At 39.5% G+C, this 25,763-nt stretch overlaps 1 protein-coding gene across 1 annotated transcript in view; it reads left to right on the top strand.

Moving 5' to 3' along the window:
- DYM (dymeclin) overlaps nt 1-25,763 on the top strand; it is a 340,650-nt gene that overhangs the window by 22,805 nt on the left and 292,082 nt on the right. The window contains 1 exon segment of the mRNA XM_027576031.2: nt 790-980. Coding sequence (XP_027431832.2) covers nt 841-980 — 140 coding nt within the window. The 5' untranslated portion in view covers nt 790-840.

Here is a 25,763-nt window from a genome sequence, read left to right as displayed (position 1 = left end):
CTAGACATTGGGGATAGAAAGATGAATAAGAGGGGCCCAGGTGGCTGAGTTGGTTAAGCGTCTAGCTCTTGATTTTGTCTCGGGTCACGATCTCAGCGTCATTAGATTGATGCTGGGCTCCGTGCTGGGTGTGGAGCCTGCTTCCGATTCTTCCTCTCCCTCCGTCCGTCTCTCCCTCCCTCGCCAAAAAAACCAAAAAACAAAACCCCCAAAAACCAAATGCCTCATGGTTTAGGAGAAGAGGCATGCCCATAAATGGTGGTGTGCATGACAGCAGAACAAGAAGGACACGAAGTGACTGCTTTGGAGCAGGGAGGCCGTTCTCATTCAGCATGTAACTCAGGTCAAGCCTCCTCCTCCCCTGAGCATAGGTAGCCTGTGGTCATCACTTCCACTGCTTGCTCTTCTTCTGAGCACATTCAAGACATCCAGTCTCTGTTTATCACCATTGTTTGTTGTAAAGGAGCCTCATTTTCAGACAATTTGTAATTAGTTGTCATTGTTAGGAATTTGCTTTGAAATTTATTCTTAGGCAGAGGTATGCTCATTTGAAGATCTATAAGCATACACTTGGATTTTTGTGTGTGCTTTGGCTAAGACAGATTTTAGCCCCATTTCTCTCCTTTGTAACTCTGTATCTGGTGTCTAATATATTTAAGAATAAAGAGAAGTGTGATTTCCTTAAGTAAGTTTACAGTTTTTTTTTTTTTTTACACATTTATGTCAAAGATAGGAAAAATATCATGACTAATTGTGAACAAGTTTGAAATTTCTTTTCATTCTTTATAGGTTGTCTTGTGGAAATGAAGGCTTAAGGGCAAGTTATCTACCAGATTAAAGATGGGATCGAACAGCAGCAGAATCGGTGATCTTCCTAAAAATGAGTACTTAAAAAAGTTATCGGGCACAGAATCTGTCTCTGAGAACGACCCGTTCTGGAATCAGCTTCTCTCGTTTTCTTTCCCTGCACCAACCAGCAGGTAAAAGGTTACTTGGAGATTGAAAATTCATGTAGAAGGCCACATGAACTTGAGTGGTATGCTGATTTAAAAAAAAATGTTTTTAATATTCTGTCCATCAATCCATCCTCTGTCATACATGTGCCAGTAGGTATGTGAGTAGGAAATATAGTTTCCTCTTTCCTTTCTTCCAGCCGCCTCCCTTCCCCAGACATGACTCCTCATAGCAGTTTCTTTTGCATTTTCTAGAGTAGTACGAGGTTACATAAGCATGTATCCATGTAGTTTTAGAAAATTATTTGAACCTGGGTGGCTCAGATGGTTAAGCGTCTGCCTTCAGCTTGGGTCGTCATCCCAGGGTCCTGGGATCAAGTCCCGCATCGGGCTCCCTGCTCCTTGGGAGCCTGCTTCTCCCTCTGCTTCTTTCTCTCTCTCTCTCCCTCTCTCTCTCTCCCTCTGTCTCTAATGAATAAATAAATATTTAAAAAAAAATTATTTGAACACAAGTGCTGCTAGCGTCCTACGCTTACTTTTTTCTTTTTCTGCAGCTGTCCTTGCTTCCCCCCCCCACAGTTAAGTAAAATGTATCTTGTGTGTGTGTGTATGTATGTATGTGTGTATATATTTGCTTATATGCAACTGTCTTATTCTTTTAAATGCTTGCAGAGTATCTGCAGAATATACTTAATCAGTTTTCTGTTTGTGGATGTTGTTTTTAGGCTTTTGTTACAACAAATAATCTGTACACATCATTTCCCATGTGTGCAAATACATCTCTAGTATAAATTCCCCAAAGTAAAATTGCTGGGTTAGAGTGTTCTGTGTTTATTTTTTTTTATGTGTTTATAATTTTTGTAGATACTGCTAAACTGTTCCATGGAAGTCACACCAATTTATACTCATATAGCAGAGTATGGGAAGGTCTGTTTCCCACATTTTTGTCAGTTTAATGCATTTTTAGACTCTTTGACCTATGCCAGTTTGATACATGAAAACCATTATCTCATTTTTAAATTTGTGTGTCTATCAGTTTTTATAATAATAATGTAGAGTGACTAGAATATTGAATTCCCATATATTCAGTATCTACAGTGTAAAATTTTTATTTTTTTAATTTTTAATTTATTATTTTTTAAAGATTTTATTTATTTACTTGTCAGAGAGAGAGAGAGCATACAAGCTGGGGGAGTGGCAAGCAGAGGGAGAAGCAGGCTCCCCACTGAGCAAGGAGCCCGATGCAGGACTCGATCCCAGGACCCTGGGATCATGACCTGAGCTGTAGGCAGATGCTTAACCAAATGAGCCACCCAGGTGTCCCAAATTTGTTTTTTTTTTTCTCTAACAGGTTTAGTGTGACAGGTGGAATAGTGGCCCCCTAAAGATGTTTTAGTCCCCAAAATCTGTGAATATGTTATGTTGTGGCATGTATCAATGCTTCATTCCTTTTTATTTGAGTGGTAGCTCATTGTATGAATATACCATATGTTGTTTATCCATTCATAATTAATACCATTTGGATTGTTTCCATATTTGCTTTATCTACTTTTGTTTCTTAAGTATTTTAAAGTAAAATAAGGATGTTTTCTTCTGTGACCATAATGCCCTTATCAGACCTAACAAAATTAACAATAATTCCTCCTACCCAGTCCATATTGACTTTCCCCCTGTTGTCTTACAAGGGTTGCTAACATTAGGAACTGAATAAGGTGGATACGTTGCATTTGGTAGTTATATTTTTTAAATGTCTTTAGAATAGAAGTATTCACTCTCCAGCCCCTGCCACAATTTTTTCCCTATGCTGTTAATTTTTTGAATAAATTGAGTCTGTTTTTCTGTAGAATGTTCTACCTTGTTGATTTACCTGATTGCTTCTCATATCTCATAATGTGTTTTCCTTTATTTTTTGTGTTTTCTGTAAACTAGAAGTCAGATTTAAAGCCTTGATAAAAGTTAAACAGTTTTGGTAAGGGTATTATGTAAGTGATTTTATATACTTCATACTGTATAACATCAGGATACAGAAAATGTGTGGTTTTAGTTATGCTAAATTTGCTCAGAGGTTTGAGTATGTTGATGATTTTGGTCTGAATCACCTGTTTCATAAGTAATTACAAAATGGTATTTCTAATTTGGTCATTTCTTCTACATTTATTAACTGGAATTTTTCTGTAAAGCAGAGCTTTCCTTCATCATTTAGGTTATAGAAAATAACAGTTTTTACTATATTATTAAATAAGGGGTAAACACTTAATTCTTTTCCTTTATCAATTTTCAGTAATGAAAATAGTATAATGGTGACAAGTATTTCCCCTCTCCCTCAATCCCAGGCTTGGAAGGACTGTCTCTTTGTCTTTTTATGGTGAATTAAAAAAAAAAAAAATTACGTATGTATGTGTGTTGTGGTCCTTATGGTTTCAGTTTGCCTTTGTTTAGTGATCAAGGTTATTTTTATGCGTTTGAGGGTTAAGGATTATTGGCATTTCCTTTTTGTGAACTATTTATATATTTTGGCAATAAAATTTAATTTCTAACTTCTGGATACAGTTGGATTGGGCCTCAGAAGTTTCACTTAGTTTGCAGTTCATGTGATAGCATGGATTAGTTGCAAATTATATGAAGTGCGGGTACTTATCACTGCTTCTGAGACCCTTGGAAATTTAAAGATGCTGTGGAGGGGCAGGAGAGGTCAAACTGGAGACAGCTGCAGCGTCAGCAGATTTTGAAACCACTTCCTTAATCCTTGAGGAGTTGTCACTGAGTACCATTGCGCCTGTTGAAATAATACTTAGAGAAAAAAGGGCATATGGAGACTTCATCATTTGTTGTCAAAACAAATCCTCTTTTCATTTACGTAAACTACAGTACAGTGTACTTCTGTGTCTTCTGAAAGACATTAAAGAAGACTTAACTAAATGGAGAAGATTTAGAAGACTATCATAAAAAAGTCAGTTCTTCCCCAATTGACCTATAGAGAGGGCAATTCCAGTTAAAATCCCAACAGCTTTTTTCGGGGGTGGGGAGGGGTGAGGTGGAGAGATTTTGATAAGTTGATTCTAAAAGTTAAATGGCAAAGAAAAGAACCTAAATAGCCAAGTACTTTTGGAGAAGAAGAAGGCTGTGTTGTGTGCCCATGGACTTGACTTCTGCCGAACTGGCACTTTGGAGTACTGGGGGCAGGATGGACTGCTTAAGAAACAGTGAATAAGATGTTAGTCATTTCTGTCTATTTCTTAACCCTCTGGAGTTTACCTCTAGTTCACTTTGCTAATTATTGCTCTTTCTCGAAGATCCTTTGCTGCTCTCATGTGTTCTTTTGGATGTCATTCCTTTTTCTTAATCCACCCTAGTTTATACAGAAAAGTATACAGGAATCGCAGGAAGTGTGAAAAGCTGAAAGTTAATACACTGCACATCGTGGATGTGGGGGGAATAGCCCCAGGGGCTTCACTTGCGGTGGTGCACCTCTGTAGCTTTGTTTGAGACACCCACCCCCTCAGTGCTGGTGTTTGACGTGTGACCTGTAGGACTTGACTCTGAGCTAGCAGGTACCACCTCATTGACAGAGGCAGGGACGGGATTACCTACTTTGTGAATTACTCAGGACTGAGATGAATCTCTGTAGGGAAGATTCTGAATCTGGACGTTTTTGAGATTGCTCACTCCTGGAATTCCTTGGACCCATATGTGCTGTTTTCAAGTACAGTCCATTTTTGCAGCCAAAAATTGGTGTCTGCCAATTTTTTAGAAACTGTAAGGCCTTTAGGACTAATCTAATCCTTCCTTACTGTAACTTATTTTTGGCACTAGAGTAATCAGATTTTGTTAGAGTTTCCAGGCATGATTGCAAAATCCTATTTAGGTTCTTCAGTAGTTTTTAACTTATCACCTTATTCAAATTACTTGTGAAGCAAAAGTCTGAGATGAAATCAAGATTAAGAGTGAAGTTTAAGTAACATGCTGTTTATTTTTCTTGATAAAATATTTTTAAATTACTTGCATGGCTGATTTTATACCTTTCTAAATTACTGAATAATAGCAAAAACAAGAAACAAAACTGCTTATTATTTTTTTGGTTCGTGGGCATCTGAGTATCCGCACGTGAGTGTATGGTGTGTGTGAACACATTTATAATATATGTCATGCCTGTCACTGAGAATGACTGGACCAGATGACCTTTCACTGTTTATAAGCTATTATTTACTCATTTGCTTCTCAGGATATAATGAGGAACTGGGTAATGTCCCTTGCCCTCAAAGGACTTATAGTCTATCTGTAAACCAATAGATGAGTACAGTGGAGTATGAAAAAGGCTGTTACAGAAGAAGTACTGGGAAGCATGAACTCAGCAGCAGCTCAGTGTCTGAGTTAGAATGGGACAGGGCAAGTCACAGATTTCCAGAAGGAAGTGGCGTATGTTTATTTATTTCACTTCTGGTTTAAATCCCAGGAGGTACCAAAGGATATTTAATGAAAGCCTCTTCCCTACCCCTGTGTCCCTCGACCAGTACTCCTTTTGGAGGCATCCAAAGCAGGAGTGATGCTCAGAGCCCTGGGCCAGAGGGAAGGGGGCGGGAGCAGGAGGGGACTGGCCGCAGTCACGGGGCGGCCGAGGGAAGGCCCAGTGGTGAGGAAGGACGTGGCAGGTGTGCAAAACTGAAGAGGTGAGCAGCAGGGATTTGGCCAATTTGAGGGGCCTTGTAGAAAATATTAAGCAGTTTTGATTTTGTCCTAGTATCGGGAACCACTGAAAGATTTTCAGTAGAAAGGCCAGGATCAGGCTTTCATTTTATTAGATATTCTAACTGCATCACCTGTGGTCATCACTCTGTCCTTCAGCAGAAATTAAAGTTGACCCTTGAACAACACAGATTTGGACTCTGCAGGTCCACTTAAACATGGATTTTTTTCACATTTTTCACAATACAGTACTATAAATGTATTTTCTTTATGATTTTCTTAATGGCATAGTCTTTTCTCCAGCTAAACTTATTGTAAGAATACAGTATATAATACATATATACAAAATATGTGTTAATATACTGAATGTTATCGGTAAGGCTTCTGGTCAACAGTAGGCTATTAGAGGTTAGGTTTTGGGTCCGAAGTTACACGTGGATTTTCTACTTTGTAAGGGTTGGTGCTCCTAGCCGCTGCATTGTTCAGGGTCCACTGTATTACTTCTTCAGTGTTTGTTTGTTTTTTTTTTTTAATAATTCAGTTATAGGATCAGTTGTCATTTTCTAAACAAACAGTGTCAGAAGGTACATGGATACCGTGTAGGATAGTCAGGATTACATAGTCGGTATTTTGGAGGTTTGGAATGTGAACAGAGCCCCAAAGGAGGTGAATGATTTGGAAAGGGAGAGAGCAGGAAAGAGAGAAGTCAGATGCCTCTGAAAAGAGCATGGACAGAGGCATTGAGGCAGGACACAGTTCTGTGTGTGGGTGTGGACCAGTGGGACACTAGCTTGCCAGAGGGAAATGATGATCACAGGGGCCTGTCCTGTGGTTAGAGCCCTCTCTGGCATTGGCAGATGGTGTGATGAAATGCAAGAGCCATGGTGTCTGTAGATGGAATTTTAAAAATTATAATTTATTTTTGTCTGGAAAGATAATACATTCTTTATTTTTTATTTTTTAAAGATTTTATGTATTTATTTGACAGAAAGAGAGAGAGTATAAGCAGGGGGCGCAGCAGGCAGAGGGAGAGGGAGAAATAGATGTGGGGCTCGATCCCAGGACCCTGGGATCATGACCTGATCCAAAGGCAGGCACTTAACCGACTAAGCCACCCAGGTGACCCCGTTCTTTATTTTTTAAAGATTTATTTGAGAGAGACAGAGAACAAGTGCATGTGAGGGAGAGAATCTCAAGCAAACTCCCCACTGAGCATGGAGCCCTGCATAGGGGTCGATCTCACGACCCAAGAGCACACCCTGAGCCGAAATCAAGAGTCAGATGCTTGACTGACTGAGCCACCCAGGCGCCCTGATAATACATTCTTGTGGTCCAAAATTCAAAAGACACAGAAGTTAAAAAGTGGGAAGTCTCTCTTCCTCTGTCCTCCCATATGTCTAGTTCTCTTCCCCAGAGGCAAACAATGTTACCAGTCTTCTTAAATGTACTTTCAAGGGACGTTTCATGTTGTCTTAGTCTGTTTAGGCCACTATAATAAAATACCACCAACCCGGTAACTTACAAACAAATGGAGTTTATTGTTTACAGTTCTGGAGACCAGAAGTCTGAGTTTGTGGTACCAACGTGATTGGGTGAGGGCCTTCCTCCTGTTGCACAGCGAAGTACCTTCTCTGTTCCTCATATGGTGGAAGGGGTGAGCAAGGTCTCTGGGGGCCTTTCTAATAATGGTACTAATCCTATGCATGAGGGTTTCATCCTTATGACTTAATCACCCCCAAAGGCCCACCTACTAATACTGTTACCTTTGAGGGTTAGGATTTCAACATATGCAGTATGGGGGGGACACAAACATTCAGTCCATAGCACATGCATTTACAAACACATGCACATACATCCCCTTGTTTTAGACAATAATATATATTATATATACTTTTGCACTTTGTGCTTTTTCCGTTGATTGTATTTTGAAGAGCCTTCTGTATATTAGCTTCCTCATTCTTTTTGATGGCATAGCATATCATCCCTGAATATACCAAAATTAATATAGCCATATAGTTTAACCATTTGGATTTCTTCCAGTGTTTTGTTATTACATTACAAATAAATGCCACAGTGCATAGCCATGTATACGTGGTTAGAAGTGATTCTTGTGAGGTCACCTGGGTGGTTCAGTCGGTTAAGCATCTGACTCTTGACCTTGGCTCAGGTCTTGATCTTGGCTCAGGTCTTGATCTCAGGGTTGTGAGTTCAAGCCCTGAGTTGGGCTCCATGCTGGGTGTGGGGCCTACTCAAAAAAAAAAAAAAAAAAAACAACAAAACTGATTCTTGTGCTGTGAGCAAAGTATGACCAAATGACTTCCATTAATTCTTCTAGTTTGTGTTGGCAGGGTATGAGAAACAAGTGTAATAGGTTGGGAATGGATTTTACGGATCACTGAAAACACTTCCCAACATGATTCATGGTGTTGCAGGGTAAAGTGATGGAGCTGTCCAGGTCTGGTGACCTGGAGAAGGGTGCTTATTTTTGGCCACACGTATTAGAAAGCTGAGAATTAGAATTGTAGGTTCTTGTTGCATGGATTTAGTGAAAGTATTATTTTAGGGAGATTTCTTTTTGGGTCGGCTGAATGATAGATTGGAAGGAGCAGGAAAGGAGAAAGTAGGGCAGGAGAACCAAATGTGAGACAGCTGTCCTCATGGAACTGACATGGCCAACAGAAGAGTAGACAGCACAATGTGTTTTAAACGTTCTTTTGTTTTAATTTGATAATTGATTTGAACATAAGTGCTTAATGAGCTTACAGTTCTAGATTTGAGAGCAATACTCAGCAATATAGTGACAGCTTGTTTACTTAATTTTTATTGAAGTATAGTTGACATACAATGTTATATTAGTTTTAGATGTATAACATAGTGATTCAATAATTCTATGCATTGCACAGTGCTCTCCACAATGTATAGTCACCATCTGTCACCAAACGTCATTAACAGTATTCTCGATTATATTCTCTGCTGTACTTTTCATCCCAAGACTTACTTATTTTATAACTGGAAGTTTAAACCTCTTAATCCCCTTCACTTATTTCATCCATGCCTCCACCTCCCTCCCTTCTGGCAACCACCGGTTCTCTGTATTTATAATTCTGTTTTTGGCCTGTGTATTGGTTTTGTTTTTTAGAGGCCCACATGCTTGTATACTAATTGAGAATGAGAATCATTTTCCCAAGAGGTGCATTGATTTTTTTGGTGACCTGTGAAAAATGGAGACAGTGAAACATGGTAGGGGGAGCACAGATTTTGGAGCCAGACCAACTTTGTCTGGCACCTCAGCCCCCCACTACTTACCAGCTTTGTGAATCTAGGCAAGCTGCTTAATCCCACTGGGCCTGTTGATGCTTCTGTAAAATGGAAATAATACCTACCGTCTAGATTTTGGGGGAGGATGAAACACTATAATGCAGGTATAGTGGCTTGAGTTTCTGCTTCTTCAAGGAGTCTGTCTGTCTTGAGAGTTAGTCTAAAATATTTGAGGGATGAAGAAGAGAAATCTAACCGATTTTTCTGATAACTGCTTTATCCTAAAGATCGGAAATCCTATGACTCTTTTGAATCAGCTGTTCAGTTGTTTTAGAAATCAGGTCAGACACGGAGGATAGTGATATTTGTTTCTATGGTTACATAATGTTCAGTGTGTAAGAAACCTTGACTGCATTGCGAAAATGGTATCATGTGTACTGAGCACTAGATGGCGCTCAAACAAGGCAAGAAGGCGGCTTTTGGCACAGTCAACGGGGTTGCCTATGCTCATGTTTTTGAATGCTTAAGTAATGCGTGTTTGCTTTTGGTACCTTTGCAGCAAGCACAAAGGAGGCAAAAAGGGTAAAAATAATAGCAATCAGAAGTAACCGTTATTGGGGCGCCTGGGTGGTTCAGTCGGTTGAGCGTCCGACTCTTGATCCCAGCTCAGGTCTTGATCTCAGGGTCCTGAGTTCAAGCCTGAGTTGGGCTCTCCCTGAACATGGAGCCTACTTAAGAAAAGAAAAAGAAAAGAAAAAAGAAGTAACCATTATTAACATTTTGGTGTATATGCCATCAATTCTCTCCTTTAAAAATGTTTGCATCATGGGCACCTGGGTGGCTCAGTTGGTTAAGTGTCTGCCTTCTGCTCTGGTGGTGATCCTGGGGTCCTGGGATTGAGCCTGCTTCGGGCTCCCTGCTCAGTGGGGGGTCTGCTTGCCCTCTCCCTCTGCCCCTCCCCCTGCTTGTGCTCTTGCTCTCTCTCTTGCTCACTCTCAAATAAATAACATCTTAAAAAAAATGTATCATATTCTACATATTCTTTCTTTAACTTACATTTTCCTCATGTCTGTGTTTTCTTACAATATAGGTTTTAAACGGCTGTACAATATTCCATCTTACGGATCATGTCAGCGATTTATTTAACTAATGTTGGACATGTTGGTTGTTTGTTTTTTTGTGATTATATGTAAAATTCTGATGAACTTCATTGTAGCCAAGTCTTTATGCATATTTCTAACTATGTAAGGGGAGTGAGTTTTTAGCAGTTGCTTGTCTGGTAAAATCATCTCTTTTTTTCTTTTTTCAAATCACACAAATCTTTCATTGTAGGGAGGTTAGAAAATAAGAAAACAAAAGGGAAAATAGTCATGTATTCTCATCACATAAAGAAAGTCACTGTTGATATTTAGTATATATTCTTCCATACTTTTTATAATGCACGTACCTACAGGTAGTTATGTGTATTTATATCTTTTTTTCTCCTGAAAATATGGGATTATACTGTATTATTGTTATGCAACTTAAAAATTAGTGTATTCTGTATGACACATTTCCTTTCCAGTAAATGTGAATTTTAAAATTTTATTTACCAAAGTAGTTATTGAATGCCCTCTATTTGCCAGGCAGTTTTTAAGAGCTGGAAATGTTTCAGTGAACTTGAGGAATGAAGTTCCTGCCCTCTTGCAGCTTGTATTTTAGTGGAGGAGATGGCAATAAGTAAAGAAATAAATCTATAAAATCGTTTCTGAAAATACCAAGTACAGTGAAGAAAAATAAAGCAGAGCAAGGTCATGGAGAGTGACCAGAATGGGAGCAAATAGAAGCAGGAGATTTCTTTAGATTTCTTTAGATAGAGGGTCTGCAGGGAAGCAGTATTTAAGCAGAGACATGAGCAAGATCAGGGACTGAGCCATGCAAATTCTGGGGAAAGAGTATTGCATGTAGAGGGAACAGCAAATATGAATATGGACCTGCAGCAGGAATAACTTCTGCTTGTTAGAGGAATGGCAAAAGGCAGAACAGTGAGCAAGGAAACAAATTATGTAGGCACTTTTGGCCATGTTAGAGATTTTTTATGTTGCATGATAGTCTGGAGATGAGCATGTTTTCATGTTGGTATTTGAGAATTGAGTCTGTTATAATTTACTAACTCTCCTATAATATGGAAAGATTTTACTCACATAGTTTGTTTTATTACGGGAAAATTTACATAACATGAAATTTACTGTGGTAGCCGTTTTTAAGTGTGTGATTCAGTGGTGTTAAGTATAATCCCAGTGTTGTATGGTCATCATCAGTGTCCATTTCCAGAAATTTTTCATCTTCTCAGACAGAAACTCTGTACCCATTAAATAATAACTCCCCCCTCCTCCTTTCACCAGCCCCTGGTAACCTCTGTTCTACTTTCTGTCTCAATGAATTTGTCTATTCTAGGTACCTCATATAAATGGAACCATATAATATTTGGCATGTTGTGTCTGGCTTCTTTCACTTAGCATAATTTCAAGGTTCATCCATGCAGTAGCATGTGTCATTTTCCTTTTTTTTTTTTAAGATTTTATTTGAGAGAGAGTGAGCGAGAGAGAGCATAAGTGGGAGGAGGGGTGGGTTGGAGGGGCAGAGGGAGAAGCAGACTCCCCGCTGAGCAGGGAGCCCGATGTGCAGCTCGATCTCAGGACCCCGGGATCATGACCTGAGCCGAAGGCAGATGCCCAACTGACTGAGCCACCCAGGTGCCCCTCAATTTCCTTTAAAGGCTGAATAATGTCCATAGTATGCACATACCACATCACATCATGTTTTTAAAATTTCAGTTTGTTGTACTTACACATTCCTTTAAACGTTATCTATTTCTTTTTTTTAATAAAATTTTTTTAAAGATTATTTGAGAGAGAGTACATGTTGGGGGGCAGAGGGAGAGGGAGAAAATGTCTCAAGCAGACTCCTCATTGAGTGCAGAGTCTGAGGTGGGGCCCAATCTCACGACCCTGAGATCACAACCTGAGCCAAAATCAAGAATCAGGCGCTTAACCGACTTTGCCACCCAGGCACCCCCGTTCTCCATCTCTGTGCAGCATTGTTAGGTTCCAGTTACCAATCTGATTTTTTTTTTCAGGGATCCCTCTTACATTATAAAAAATATCTATATTCAGCCAAGGGACTTGGCTAATGCAAACATGATTGTTAATGTAGCGGTTGTTAACTGAGCACTTACCGTGTGGCCTGATGCTGTGCTCATTGCCCTCTGTGCCTGTCCTTGTGTAGATCTCCTATCAGGTCTGTGACGTAGGGCCTGCAGGCGAGAAAACAGAGACCTGGGGGTTGTCCAAGATCACACAGCTCACAGCTGATGCTAACCAGATTTAAACCCAGTTTCTGTAGCTCCAGAGGTGGATTCTGTTGACCTTCTTGCTACACAGTCTCCATTTGGAAGCATAATCACAGACTGAGCTTCAAATAATGGTTAAAGAGCTGCCACATTAAGTTATATGACAGTCTTTGAGTAAAGAATCACAAGATTATCTGTTCACATTTCCAAGCACTTTCAAAGCCTAGTATGTCCTAATAACTGGTACTTTATGTTTGAGTGCCATTAATTACAATGTAAAGGTAATGATTACATTATTTACACTTAAGACACGCAAGTAGATGGATAATCCGTCCAGTATTTTAACCTTGCCTTGAGTGGAGTGTATCTTCTCTCTGTTTATAGAATGATCCTTTCTCAGAGGTTCTTCATCTGTTTCCTCAGCTGAGAAACAGGAAAAGAGACTTTTACTGAATTTGGTCACAAGTTAACTGACAGAAACAATTCAGTGATTGTAAAATTTTTTTTTTCTTTGAATTTTTGATGCCTGTCTCTGCTGCTGTGTTTTTATTCTCTTTGGCATCCTTGCTGTCAGTTTTATTAGTGCTCCTGAAATTGAAGGCGTCTGCTGTGCTGGTGAGGTGGGTCTCGGGGTACATACATAAATTATATGTATGATGGACTGTTTCTGCCATCAGACATTTGCACGTCCTCACCATTTGACTAAGGGAAGAAATAATTTGAGACCTTTTTTTTGCATCTTATTTTCTCCAGTGGAGGGCCCAAAAGAAGTTCAGTTTTTACATCTTGAGTCAAAAACCTTTATTTCCTGTTCTTTCATTTATACCTTTCTATGCAAGATCCCTTTAGAAGATGCTTTGAGTTTGGCCCGGGTTGATTGCTCCTTCAAACTAACAATTTAAATGGGGGCAATGTAACTAGCCTTGTTTAAAACATTAAAGTAAGGGGCAAGTACATTTTATTGCAGGTACTCCCTTCTTGCCTTTTTTCACTGTGTTGGTTGGAATCTGGGTTTTGAAGTCATTTTTTTCTGTTACTTTCTTGAGAAAATAAAGACAGTATTATGGTGCATGGTGGCTACTGAAATTTTGACATTTTAATAGTTATAGTTCCTTTCATCTTGGCAGTTGAATGACAGCATATAGGATTGTCCGTGAATCACATGAATAGGAACACCTTTTTGGTTCTGCTTGGTGCATTAAAAATTGCTATAATAAATTTATATGCAGTTTTTATCCTTTGACTTTTTCCCATGAAGAGGCCCTTTTAAAACATTAACATTCCCACAGTTTAACCACTGAATGGGCTGATTCTAGTTAGTCTTGTGAATGATTTCTGTAATTTTCTCTTTGCTAAGGGGAAAAATAGGCTTCAGAAATGCTTCCATACTTTGCTGAATGGTTACTTGTTTATTTACTCAGGTTGTGTTTTAAATTGACAAAACATTATATCTTTGTCAGAGTATGTGTTGTGGGCTGAAAGTGACATTATTGTCGATTTTGAAATCATTTTATGGCAGAATTTTCAGTGTTTCTTTTTTAAACCTCATAACTGTAGTATGATCATTCAGCAAATCTGTGTTCAGAAATCTACATATAATTTACCCCCAACAGCTTTCTGTCCATCAGCTTTTCATTAAATAAGATTTGAACTGTGAGTTTATCATCTGTTGTTATTGAGATTCACGTAGAAGATGGGTGTGCTTGAAGTAAGTACAGTAAAACCAGTTTAAATTGCTGACTGTGAATTAGGGAATATATAAATTTAAAAATTTAGCTTTCTGACCAAACCTATAGTTTATGATTCCATAACAGTCATAAAAAAGTCCATCTGTCATCCTGCCACTTTCCTCATTAGGCTTAAAATTTTCTGTTCCCTTTAGTTCTTTATCTTTCACATAGGCTTTACATGATTTTAATCATAACATAGATATAGTTTTTATAGTGGATAATGCATGTATGGCATAACTCCTTTTAGGTATGTGTAGAAATTCCAAGTAGTTAGTGGTAGTGTTTTAGATTGATGTTATATGGGTTTGCTTTAATAAAAAAGGAGCTAAGGGGTGCCTGGGTGGCTCAGTTGGTTAAGCATTTGACTCTTGGTCTTGGCTCAGGTCATGATCTCATGGTTGTGAGCCCCAAGTCGAGCTCATCTGGGAGTCTTCTGCTCTCCTTCCTCTCCCTGTGCCCCTCCCCCCTGCTTGCACTCCCTCCCTCCCTCTCTCTCTCTCTCAAATAAATAAATCTTTAAAAAAATTTAAAGACAGAAGCTAAATAGTATTCATATGGGAAGAGCATTAGACATTAGATGTGTTTATTCCTACATTGTGACCTTGGGCAAGTTGCTTGGCTTCTCTGTTCCTGTCACCTGTAAAATGAGAATGCTCCTATTTCCTCAGTCAGCTTCTCAGGTTTTTGGAAAGCAGTCAAGTGAAATAACCATGGTGAGAGCACTTTGAATAGTTTATAGGTCTGTACAAATTGCAAATTATATCTAATCAGCAAATTTATTTCCACATCAACAGTTAATATGCCAGAGTCCTTAAACACATTTCTTTTTCTTTTTCTTTTTTTTTCTTAAGTAGACTCCACGCCCAGTGTGGAGCCCAACATGGGGCTTGAACTCAAGATTCTGAGATCAAGACCAGGACTGAAATCAAGAGTTGGACACTCATCCGACTGAGCCACGCAGGCACCCCCTTTTTCACTTAAAAAAATTATAGAAAGTCTTTTTTTTTTTTTCCCAAAGTAAGCTATATGCCCAACGTGGGGCTTAAACTCACAACCCCCTGAGATAGAGTAGCTTGCTCTGATGACTGAGCCAGCCAGGCGGCCCTTTAAGCACATTTCTTTTGTTAGATGTTAAACACTTTTTCTAAACCTTCTCCTCCCTTGTTGAAATACTTTCTTTAAAATATAATGTGAAAGTCCGTTTAAACTCCATTTTAGACAAACAGCTGAAATTCTCAATTAGTGGAGTTCAAATTAATGAAGTCCTGCTAAGTGTATACTTAGTCACATCTTTAGTTTTTAAAAATATTTTTCTCTGTAGTGTAAAAACTTAAAAAAAAAATCTACTTTTGGGGCACCTGGGTGGCTCAGTTGGTTAGGCATCTGCCTTTGGCTCCGGTCATGATCCCAGGGTCCTGGGATTGAGCCCCGAGTTAGGCTCTCTGCTCAGCGGGGAGCCTATTTCTCCCTCTCCCGCTCCCCCCTGCTTGTGTGCACTCTCTCTCTCTCTCTCTCTCTCTCTCTCTCTCTCTCAAATAAATAAATAAAATCTTTAAACAAATAAAAAATCTGCTTTTATGCGGAAACCCAGTATTTGAGAGTATGGTAAGACTGTTATTTAGGTTGCAGTGTTGTTTTACAACCAATTGGTAAGCCTCTTTTCTAAGATTATGTGTTATTCAACCTCTTTCTTTCTTTAATCCCCGAGGGCCAGCACCCTGGCCTGGCATTATCCCTTGGTACCTCTGTGTTACTCAGAAATCCAAAGTGTGGACAGATGAAGAATGAGACAGATGGGTTGGTAGAAAAGAAATGGAAGAGTCCAGAGGTGGGTGGGGAACCAATGTTGGATTGTGGAGACTGCTAAAGGGCCACAAACAATTCCTTCTGGTTGGTACTACTGGCTCCATGATACGGGTCACAGGTCAGTTCAGTTATCAGCCTAAATGTGCTGCTCCCGCTCACAGCAGTGGTGAGTGTTTGGCTTGGCAGCCATAGCCTGGCTGACCTCTTACACCAGCTGACTAAAATATTGTAAATAACTCTTCCATATTTTCATGGGTGACAATTAACAGGAATAGGTATTTAGTTTATTAGATGACCCTTTTTATATATTTATTTTGGTTGCAGAAACTTGAATTCTTGAACTACAGGCTGCGTATGAAATTAGCTTTTTTTTCCCTACCAACAAATGTTCTTTCTTGTTTATTGGTTAGTTTTGGAAACTGCTCACCATCTCACAGTGGTACTGTGTTGGTGAATGAAAGAGTGTGTGCTCTAACACCGAGCCCTGGCCTTTCTGTTCTTCCATGTACGAAGGGATGTCAGGGTCTCGGCGAGGTAGTGGTGGAGAGCAGATCTAACCAGCTGGGATAAGGTGGTTTCTATTCTTTCTTGTCACCTCGTGAATTGTGGCTGAAGACATTTGGAGACATTTTCTGCATAAGTGGCTGATATAGTCGATCATCTATTTCTGTAATGAAAAAATAGCCACAATTTTTTACTTAATATTTGCTAATTTTTTTTCTTTTTCTATCAAAACTGAACATTTCTTTATCCCCTTCACTGTACCATTTTTGAAGTTAAGGCCAGAATTCTTTGTCAGAGGACCGTGACATGGAGTTTAAGTCCAAAGCAGTTGTAAACTCTCTGTACAGTAGTTCTTGATGGGCCCCCATGTTGTTTAATACAAAAATGGACGTACCAGGCAGTCCATTTTTGTATTAAAGAGTTTTGGTGGTGTTGAATAGAATTTGCTCAGAATTTACAGTGGCGTGATAATAATTTGCCAGTTAGACATAACATTCTTTATGAATTCCTTTGAATATGCCATTTTAGAGGTAAAAGAAATTCTGTGTTTGTCATATAGATGCTTATGCTTGTTTTCTGTCAGTATATGCTTATCTGAGTATTAAGATCACAGGATTTGGTGTCAAAAGATCTGGGCTTGTAATTTTGCAAAATCAGGAATATGTGTGGGCTTATAAGCCACACTTACGCACTTTTGGCGGAAATGGTAATTGTTTTAATCTTTCTGCAATGTAATTTGCAATATTCATTAGAACAGAAGTGTTCATTGACCTAGCAATTGCATTTCCTGGAGTTTATGTTGAGATAATTGGACAGGTTCAGAAGTATATGTAGAAAGATACATGTGTAAAGGCATTCATAGCAAAGTTTATGAAAGAAAATTGCTAACAACCTAAATGTTCATGAGTAAGGAGATTGATAAAAAAATTAAAATGATGCATCTGCACACTATAACATTACAGTCATTACAAATGATCATGTTTATAGAAAGGGGAAAAGATCCACAGCATTTTAAGTGTTAAAGCCAGTTAAAAAACCATTCATATAGTATAATTTATTCAACCCAAATTGTGTATAAGTCTGTATTTTAAAAATGTGTTTATTCATATAACTTGTATAGGTGTGTGCAGCTTAGTTTTATGATTTACTTTTTAAAAATTTGTTATTTTAATATAATTACAGATTCACAGGAGGTTGCCAGAAATGTACAGGGAGGTCCCTTATGTCCTTCACTCATGTCCCCCAGTGCTAACAACTCCCATAACTATAGTTCAGTATCAAAGCGAGGAAACTGACATTGGTACACTCCACAAAAGGTGGGATTTCAGCAGTTAGTTGTATATGCACACATTTGTGTGTGTAGCGCTCTACAGTTTTATCACATGTGTAGACTCGTGTAATCACTACCACGATCAAGATGCTTACCTCTTTCATCCCAACAAGGCTCCCTTGTCTCATGTGCCCCCCACCCCCTCATCTCTAACTCCTGGCAGCCACTGATCAGTTTTCAGTCTCTGTCATTTTGTTATTTCAGGAAAGTTATATAAATGGAATAATACAATATGTGAACGTTTCGAGATTGGCTCTTTTCACTCAGCATACTGTCCTTGAGGTCCCTTCAGGTTAGCGTGTGTATCGGTGGTTCATTCCTTTTTGTTGCTGAGTAGTAGTCTGTGTTGTGTATAGTTTGTTGAAATGGTGACACACTGAAGGACGTTTGGATTGTTTCCAGTTTTCGGCTCTTATGAGTAAAGCTGCTGTGAACAGTTGTGTACAGGTTTTCAGGTGAATATGAGTTTTTATTTCTTTGAGATAAATGGTCAACAGTGCAGTCCCTGGATTGTATTGTAAGTGCAGGTTGAAGTTTTTTTATTTTTTATTTTTTTAAATTTATTTTTAGTTGAAGCATAGTTGACATGTTAGTTCCAGGTATACAGCCTAGTGAGATGATAATTGTATACATAACAAAATTCTCACCATGATAAGCGTAGTTACTAAGTGCATGTTTGGTTTTATACAAAACTGCCAAACTGTTTTCTGGTGGCTATATCATTTTACATTCTCACCAGTAATGTGTGTGAGATCCGGTTTCTCTGTGTCCTTGCCAGCATTTAATGTTGTCACTCTTTTTTTTTTTTTTTTTTTAATTTAGTAGTTCTCATAGCTGTATAGTGTTACCTTGTGTCTTTAGTATGGCTCATTTTTACAATAATAAAACTTTTTTTAAAGAAGAATTTTTAGGGTCGCCTGGGTGGCTCAGTCGGTTAAGCGTCTGTCTTCAGCTCAGGTCATGATCCCAGGGTCCTGGGATCGAGTCCCATATCGGCTCCCTGCTCAGCGGGGAGTCTGCTTCTCCCTCTCCCTTTGCTCCTCCCCCTGCTTATGCGCGCTCTCTCTCTGACAAATATATAAATAAATAAATCTTAAAAAAAATATTTGAGACGCTTAACCCACTGAGCCACCCAGGTGTCCCTAAAAACCATTTTCTTCTAAAAAAGAAAAATTACCTAGATGTAAGTCTCTGTTCTGCCATTTACTAAAAGTTACTTAAAATTGGAAAGTTTTGTTAGGTGAATAAGGACTTTTGATTTCCTTGGTAATGCACTAGGGTTGTTCTTCTATAGTAAAACCTTAATATAAATAAAATCAAACCAGATCACCTACAGTTGTTTGACACAAAAAGTGTAAAACTACCTCAAAAGTTACTGAATTTTGTTTTATCCTTCCCTCTGTGTTTTGGGGGGGAAGACAGGGGAAGACTGGTAAATTACTTGTAAGGTGTGTTAAAGAATAAATATATGCAGATTTGATAGTTTACTATATATGGTTTTGTTTTATTTTTGTGGTGGGTTAGGAACTTGCGTTTATTGAGCCATGTCCTGAGCATTTTCCATACCTTGCCATATACTCCTTACACCTATCCTATGAGATGGTGGTATCCTTACCTCCATTTCACAGATGAGAAACTGAGACTCTCAAATTAAGTAACTTGGCTAGGTTATACCAATAGGAAATGAGGAAGCTGGGACTTAAACACGCGGCTTCAAAATATGTACTCTTTCCATTATGTCAAGGGTGTACATCATTTTCATTAACAGGCCACATGATTGGAAATTCATGTGCCAGTGTGCAGGAGTCTGTTAATTGATGGGAACAGTTAAGTGGAGAGGTTGTATACTGGGTATAGAAGTATTGAAAATGGCCTGTGAATCCAGTGGATGCGGAGACATTCTTTTTTTTTTTTTTTTTTTAAAGATTTTCATTTATTTATTTGACAGAGCGAGAGAGGGAACACAAGCAGGGGGAGTGGGAGAGGGAGAAGCAGGCTCCCCGCGGAGCAGGGAGCCCAATGCGGGGCTCATGACCTGAGCCGAAGGCAGACGCTTAACGACTGAGCCACCCAGGTGCTCCGGATGCAGAGACATTCTGTATTCTTCCTGTTGGTATTCCTTCCCAGTATTCCAATTTTAGTGGAATTCAACTAGACATTTAAAATGTTAAACATTTAAATTTGACTGTGTTCTGCTTTAATAACAGTTAAGTTAGTGGTTTATCTAGGTTTGCTGGCCCAACACTTGGCCTCAGTGGTTAATTATAGCGTTGTGAGTATATGTTTAGGCTTTATCATATGCGTCACTAGAAACATTAGTTTTACTCATTTTTTTGTTGTTGTTGTAAAAATTTCAGGATGGTTGTAGTCAGGGTCAGACATTTAACTGTTGTATACCTGGGCCACCTTGCTGCTGCTCTAAGAGTTGTGTTCTGTATGTTCCTGATTCTGGGCCCAGTGGCTTCCCATTTAATGCAGGGTGAAATTCAGGTGACGTTGAGGGTCTCCACCCATCTGCTGTGCTTTATCCTACCACTCTTCTCTGCTGTGCCCCCTGGTTATTTAACTTGGTTGTGCTGTATGTTAGCACGTTCAGCAGAGGTGGCATCGATTGTACTGCTTATTTGAGACATAACTCAGAAATCGTTGAGCCGTATTATTGGTATTCATTGGGGAATTTTGTATTGGAAGCTCTCATAGAAGCATGTGGACAGTGTGAGGTTGAGGTTGATAGAGTTCTCCCCAGGGAGATTCTCTTTTTGAAATCAAAGGAAGGAAGGGAATAGAAACGGCAGTGGTAATGTTTAAGAACTTGCCTGTAGTTGTGAAAATTTTAATAACCACTTCATTGCTGAATTATCTTTAGGTAAGTCCAGTGAAGGTTCTTAAAACTGGAAAAGTTGCTAGACCAGTGTCACATTTTCTTGAGGTATGTGCGTGTGATTCTTGGGAAATTCTCTCCAGCCCCATGGGTCTCACTGTTCGTCGGGGTGTCACCAGGCAAAACTGAGACTCCTGTGACTCCATTTGTTTGTGTTGCTGCCGGAATAGTGGCCAGACCCTGAGGAGGAGGAGCCTGATACCTTTATCACATAGAAGGATTCCTTCAGACTGTGCCACACCTGATCATTGGATCAATATGGTGGTTTATCTAGAGTTTAGTTCATTTAGCAAAAGTTTGATTAAGAGGTGACTAGTTTTGACTATTTATCCCTGACCTCCCATATCGACATTTAAAAAATTGACCCCGAGTTGTGGAGTTATGTGTACAATGAGTTTGAATTTCTCTGTGTCATACTCATTTATTGAGTCTGTATTGGTCTAAATATTTGCTGCCCTTTTGCCCCCTTTTTCCATGCTCCCAGTGCCCCAAATCTGCCTTCAGAAACAACATTCGGTTTCTAATTGTAATTGTCTTGGAAACATTGGCCGATTTTTGTGGCACCATTTTACTTTTATTTACAGCAAATGATGATTTGTTAGTTGCTTGCTGCCAGAACATCTGAGCTCATTTGTTTAACTAAAACAGCACTGCGCATAGATGCCTATAATACACGGCAAGTTACCGACCACCCCAGTTGCTTCCCACCTCATTTTAGCTCTAAATCAAGCAAATGAGAACGAAGATTATTCTTGAAATGTTCCAAGAAGTTTAGAACATTGGAGGATGGAGGGATGAGAGGAAGGGAAATTCTATTGTAACAATCAGCGTGTTGCTTTTGGCCGGGGCTGTGTGCCTGGCTGATTTCCTTTGTAGAAATAAGTGACATTTCAGGGTGCGGGAGCTGCACTCGTCCTGCTACAAACACAGCTCTGTGATCCTTTGATTTACTGGGTCACGACCAAGTGTTTTTCTTCTGGGATGCATGGGTGAATGAGACATTTTCCCTGGTCTGCTGTTGCTTATAATCTGGGCCCTGGAGATGCTTGTGACCTGAAGTGGTGATTGTGAGGAGGCCGTGGCAGTGGTGCTCTTTGAGATCGGGCCTGCGGGGCCTGATCGCAGACAGGCACATGCTGGCTGGCTTACTGCAAGAGGGAGCTTTCCAAGAGAGGTGGGCTAATTCCCCGCCTTTCCCCGTCTCTTCATCCTTGAGTGACAAAGAAATCAGACTGCTTCAGAAAGAGATTTTATTTCACACTTGGAATTAAATAAGCATATTTAAAAAATATTTTAATGAAAATTTAAGCTTTGGGGCAGACTTGCCTCGAGGGCTGGAGAATATGAAGTGTTTCTGGAGGAACAGGGGGAAATAATTAGTTTTGTCCTCTGACAATGGCATTCACTCAGTCAGGACATTTTTATTATGTGCCTGCTTCTTACCAGGCTGGGAATGCCATGATGAACGAGGAGCCCACAATTGTGGAGCGGAGGGAGGCACAGACAAGGAATTGGGCAGTGTTGCTACCAATGACTCAGTTTTATAATTGGGTGTTTTTGGGGCAGAGACCAGAGACCTGGTCTTACGTGATCAAAGATTTCTTGGCAAAAGTGATGTCCAAACCAGCCTCACTAATAGATGTTGGAATTAATCATTTTTTCAGGCTAATATTGTATGAAAAATAAATCAGAACCCTGTTTTGGGACCATTCAATGCCTTTCTGTTGAGAACAAGTTGAGAAACTGAACTCCAGACTTAAGCCATTTAGTATACTTTTCTAGTATTCTGGTTTGCCATTCTCCAGTGTAGATTAACCTCTGCTTCCCAGAATGTGCCTGGCTCTCTGTGATGGCCGTGCTTTTTGCATGCGTTGTTAGTCATGTCTGGAAAGCCCTCCCCCTTTGTCTGCCAGACTGACTTCTTTTGCAGTTGCTTCCTTGGCGATGCCTTCCTTGACTGCTCCTTAGGGTAGGTTGGATGCACCACCCATGAGCTGACACAAGGGCTGGCCTTGATCTTGGTGTTTCCCCTCCACCAAATAGTCTGTCTACTTTTTTATTTCTACATGTAACCTGAAGGCAGAGGCAGCATCTTTCAGGGAACCTGGCATGTCCTGAGCATCCAGGCAGTGTTTGCTGAATGAACAGACTTAGAAGCTTTCGAAGGTTGTAGCCACGTGTATATAATTGAAGGTGTTGGTTCCAGCCAGTTTTAAGAAAGTGTTATTGACTGAAGAAAGTAGAAGCACCACTGGAACAGGTTTTATGCATGTGGTTTAATTATTAACCTCATAAAGCTATTTACAGTCTTTTGTATTTATACCTCTTTTATTTTTTGCCTGAGTAACCAATAAATTGAGTAATTCATAGTTTCTACTTCTTGCCAATTACTAATGTATATTATTAAATCTGACCACAGTGATTTATTAATTAGAAGTCTTTTGGTTCTTAACAAAAATCAATTTGACTTAGCATATGCCAGAGAGAGGGGCGTATGTGATGAAGAGACAGGGATGTCTCATTGAATCCAAGATCGAGAACATAGCTAGGCTTTAGGAAGAACGAACTCCAGGAATTGGAAGGCCAGCAGGAATCCTGAGAGTACTTTCTGTTAGCCTCTGCTTTTCTCCTCAAAGCTCTTTTATTCATTTTTCTTACTAACTGGCTTTTTCTGCTTCTCAGTGGGTAGAAGATGTTTTCCCGTAACCCTCAGCTTTGCAGCCAAGTTCCAGGTGTATGGAAAACCTGTCTTTCCATCTCGGATCCGGATTGCCCAGGACCGGAGTGGCTTACATTAGATTTCTATCCCTGATGAAGTCAGCAGTGGCCAGGGAGTGGGGTCATGCTGAACAACCCTGTTAGGTGCGAAGGTGGGAGAAAGGATGGGGAGATCAGCAGACTGACAGATGTCATGAGGCGGGCAGACACTAAAAATATTTTTGTAAATAAAAATACAGTGACAAAGACTAGAGACCCATACACGCTTTATTGTAGGATCATTTCTGGGTTATTTTGCCTTAAAAAATCTTCCATCTTGGGAGAAACTTACAGATTTAACTTTGAAAAGACATTTATCTTTTTTGAATGTGAATATAATTTGAGATTCCTAAGGTAATGGCATGTTCACTGAAGTAATGAGTAGGTTTTAGTTTTGTGTGTGTGTGTATGATACTTAGACATGATACTGTCTTCATTTGTCAGGAGACAGGTTCTAGAGCGGCTCTCACGCAAATACAAGAGGAGACTCATGTAATTTAAAGTTTTCCAACAACCACATTAGAAGAGTGAAGCAGGTGAAATCAATTTTAATAATACATTCCATATGTATTTACGTATACATAAAAAGAGGGTTTATGACTGTTCTGCTTATTAGAAGAGGTCATCATGGGATTTAAATGTGCTAATAAATTTGAAAGTGCTGTGAAAAACCTTTAAAAGGTTGTACAAGCATAAAGCATTATTTTAATTAACTGGGGGGAAAACCCACTACATTTTGGAATCAATACTAGCTATCATTTCCTGAGGCTTTATTTTGTGCTGGACACTGTTGTAAGCACTTCGTATGCGTTAGGTAATTTAATGATGGCGATGCTTGTGGAGCAGGCTCATTATCATCTCTGTCATGTAGATGAGGACATGAAGACGTCGAGACTTAAGAAACTAGCCCAAGCGCCTGCGTGGCTCAGTCGGTTAAGCGGCTGCCTTCGGCTCAGGTCATGATCCCAGGGTCCTGGGATGGAGCCCCGCATTGAGTCTTGCTTCTCCCTCTGCCTGCCTCTCTGCCTACTTGTGCTCTCTCTCGCTCTGTCAAATAAATAAATAAAATCTTAAAAAAAAAAAAAAAAAGAAACTAGCCCAAGGTCACGTAGCTCGTAACTAGTTGAGCTGGAATTGGAATGTGCCTTTTTTTTTAAATTGTGGCAAAATACATGCAACATAAAATTGATCATTTTAACCTTTTTTTATTTTTTTTAAGATTTTATTTATTTATTTGAGAGAAAGAATGAGAGAGAGAGAGCACGAGAGGGAAGAGGGTCAGAGGGAGAAGCAGACTCCCTGCTCAGCAGGGAGCCCGATGCGGGACTCGATCCCGGGACTCCAGGATCATGACCTGAGCCGAAGCCAGTCACTTAACCAACTGAGCCACCCAGGCGACCTTAACCATTTTTTTTAAAAGAAAGATTTATTTATTTATTTTAGAGAGGGGAGAGAGCGTGCAGGGTGGGGAGGGACAGAGGGAGAGAGAGAGAGAATCTCAAGCAGAGTCCACGCTGAGTGCAGAGCCCAATATGGGTCTCGATCTCACGCCCCTGAGATCATGACCTGAGCCAAAACCAAGAGTTGGACACTTAGCTGACTGAACCACCCAGGTACCCCTCATTTTAACCATTTTTAAGTGGACACTTCTGTGGCATTAAATCTGTTCACATCTCCAGAACTTTTTCATCTTCCCAAGCTGAAACTCTACCCACTAAACACTAACTTCCCATCTCCCTTGCCTCCACCTCCACGATTGGCAACCACCATTCTACTTTCTTCTCTGTGAATTTGACTACTCTACTAGGAGCCTTATATAAGTGGAATCATGCAGTATTTGTCTTTTTGTGGCTGGTTTGTTTTACTTAGCATAATGTCTTCAAGGTTCATCTGTGTTGTAACATGTGTCAGAATTTCTCTCCTTTTTAAGGTTGAATAATATGTCATTGTATGGATGTACCACATTTTGTACCATGATTCATCCATTGATGGACACTTTGGTTGCTTCTACTTTTGGCTATTGTGAATGATGGTGAACATGTTATACAGATACCGGTTTGAATCCCTGTTTTCAGTCCTTTGTGGGTATATGTATATCCAGAAATGGAATTGCTTGAACACATAGTAATTTTATATTTAATTTTTTGAGAAATTGCCATACTGTTTTTCATAGCGCCTGCACCGTTTTACACGCTCACCAGCAATGCACAAAGGTCCCCATTTCTCTACATCCCCTTCAACATTTACTTTCTCTTTCTTTCCTTTTTTTTTAATAGCCATTTTAATAGGAGTGAAAGTGGTATCTCGTTGTGGTTTTGATTGACATTTCCCTAATAACTAGTGTTGTTGCACATCTTTTCATACATACCTGTTAGCCTTTTGTATGTATTCTTTGGAGAAATGTCTGTTTAAATCCTATGCCCATTTTTAAGTTGGATTGTTTTTGTGGGGTTTTTTTGTTGTTGTTGTTGAGTCAGATTTTTTGTGTTTTTGTATATTCCGGGTATCAGTCTCTTATTAAATACATGAT

This window comes from Zalophus californianus, chromosome 14, assembly GCF_009762305.2.
Source record: "Zalophus californianus isolate mZalCal1 chromosome 14, mZalCal1.pri.v2, whole genome shotgun sequence".
Taxonomy (NCBI): domain Eukaryota; kingdom Metazoa; phylum Chordata; class Mammalia; order Carnivora; family Otariidae; genus Zalophus; species Zalophus californianus.
This window is presented reverse-complemented; position numbering and strand designations above follow the sequence as displayed.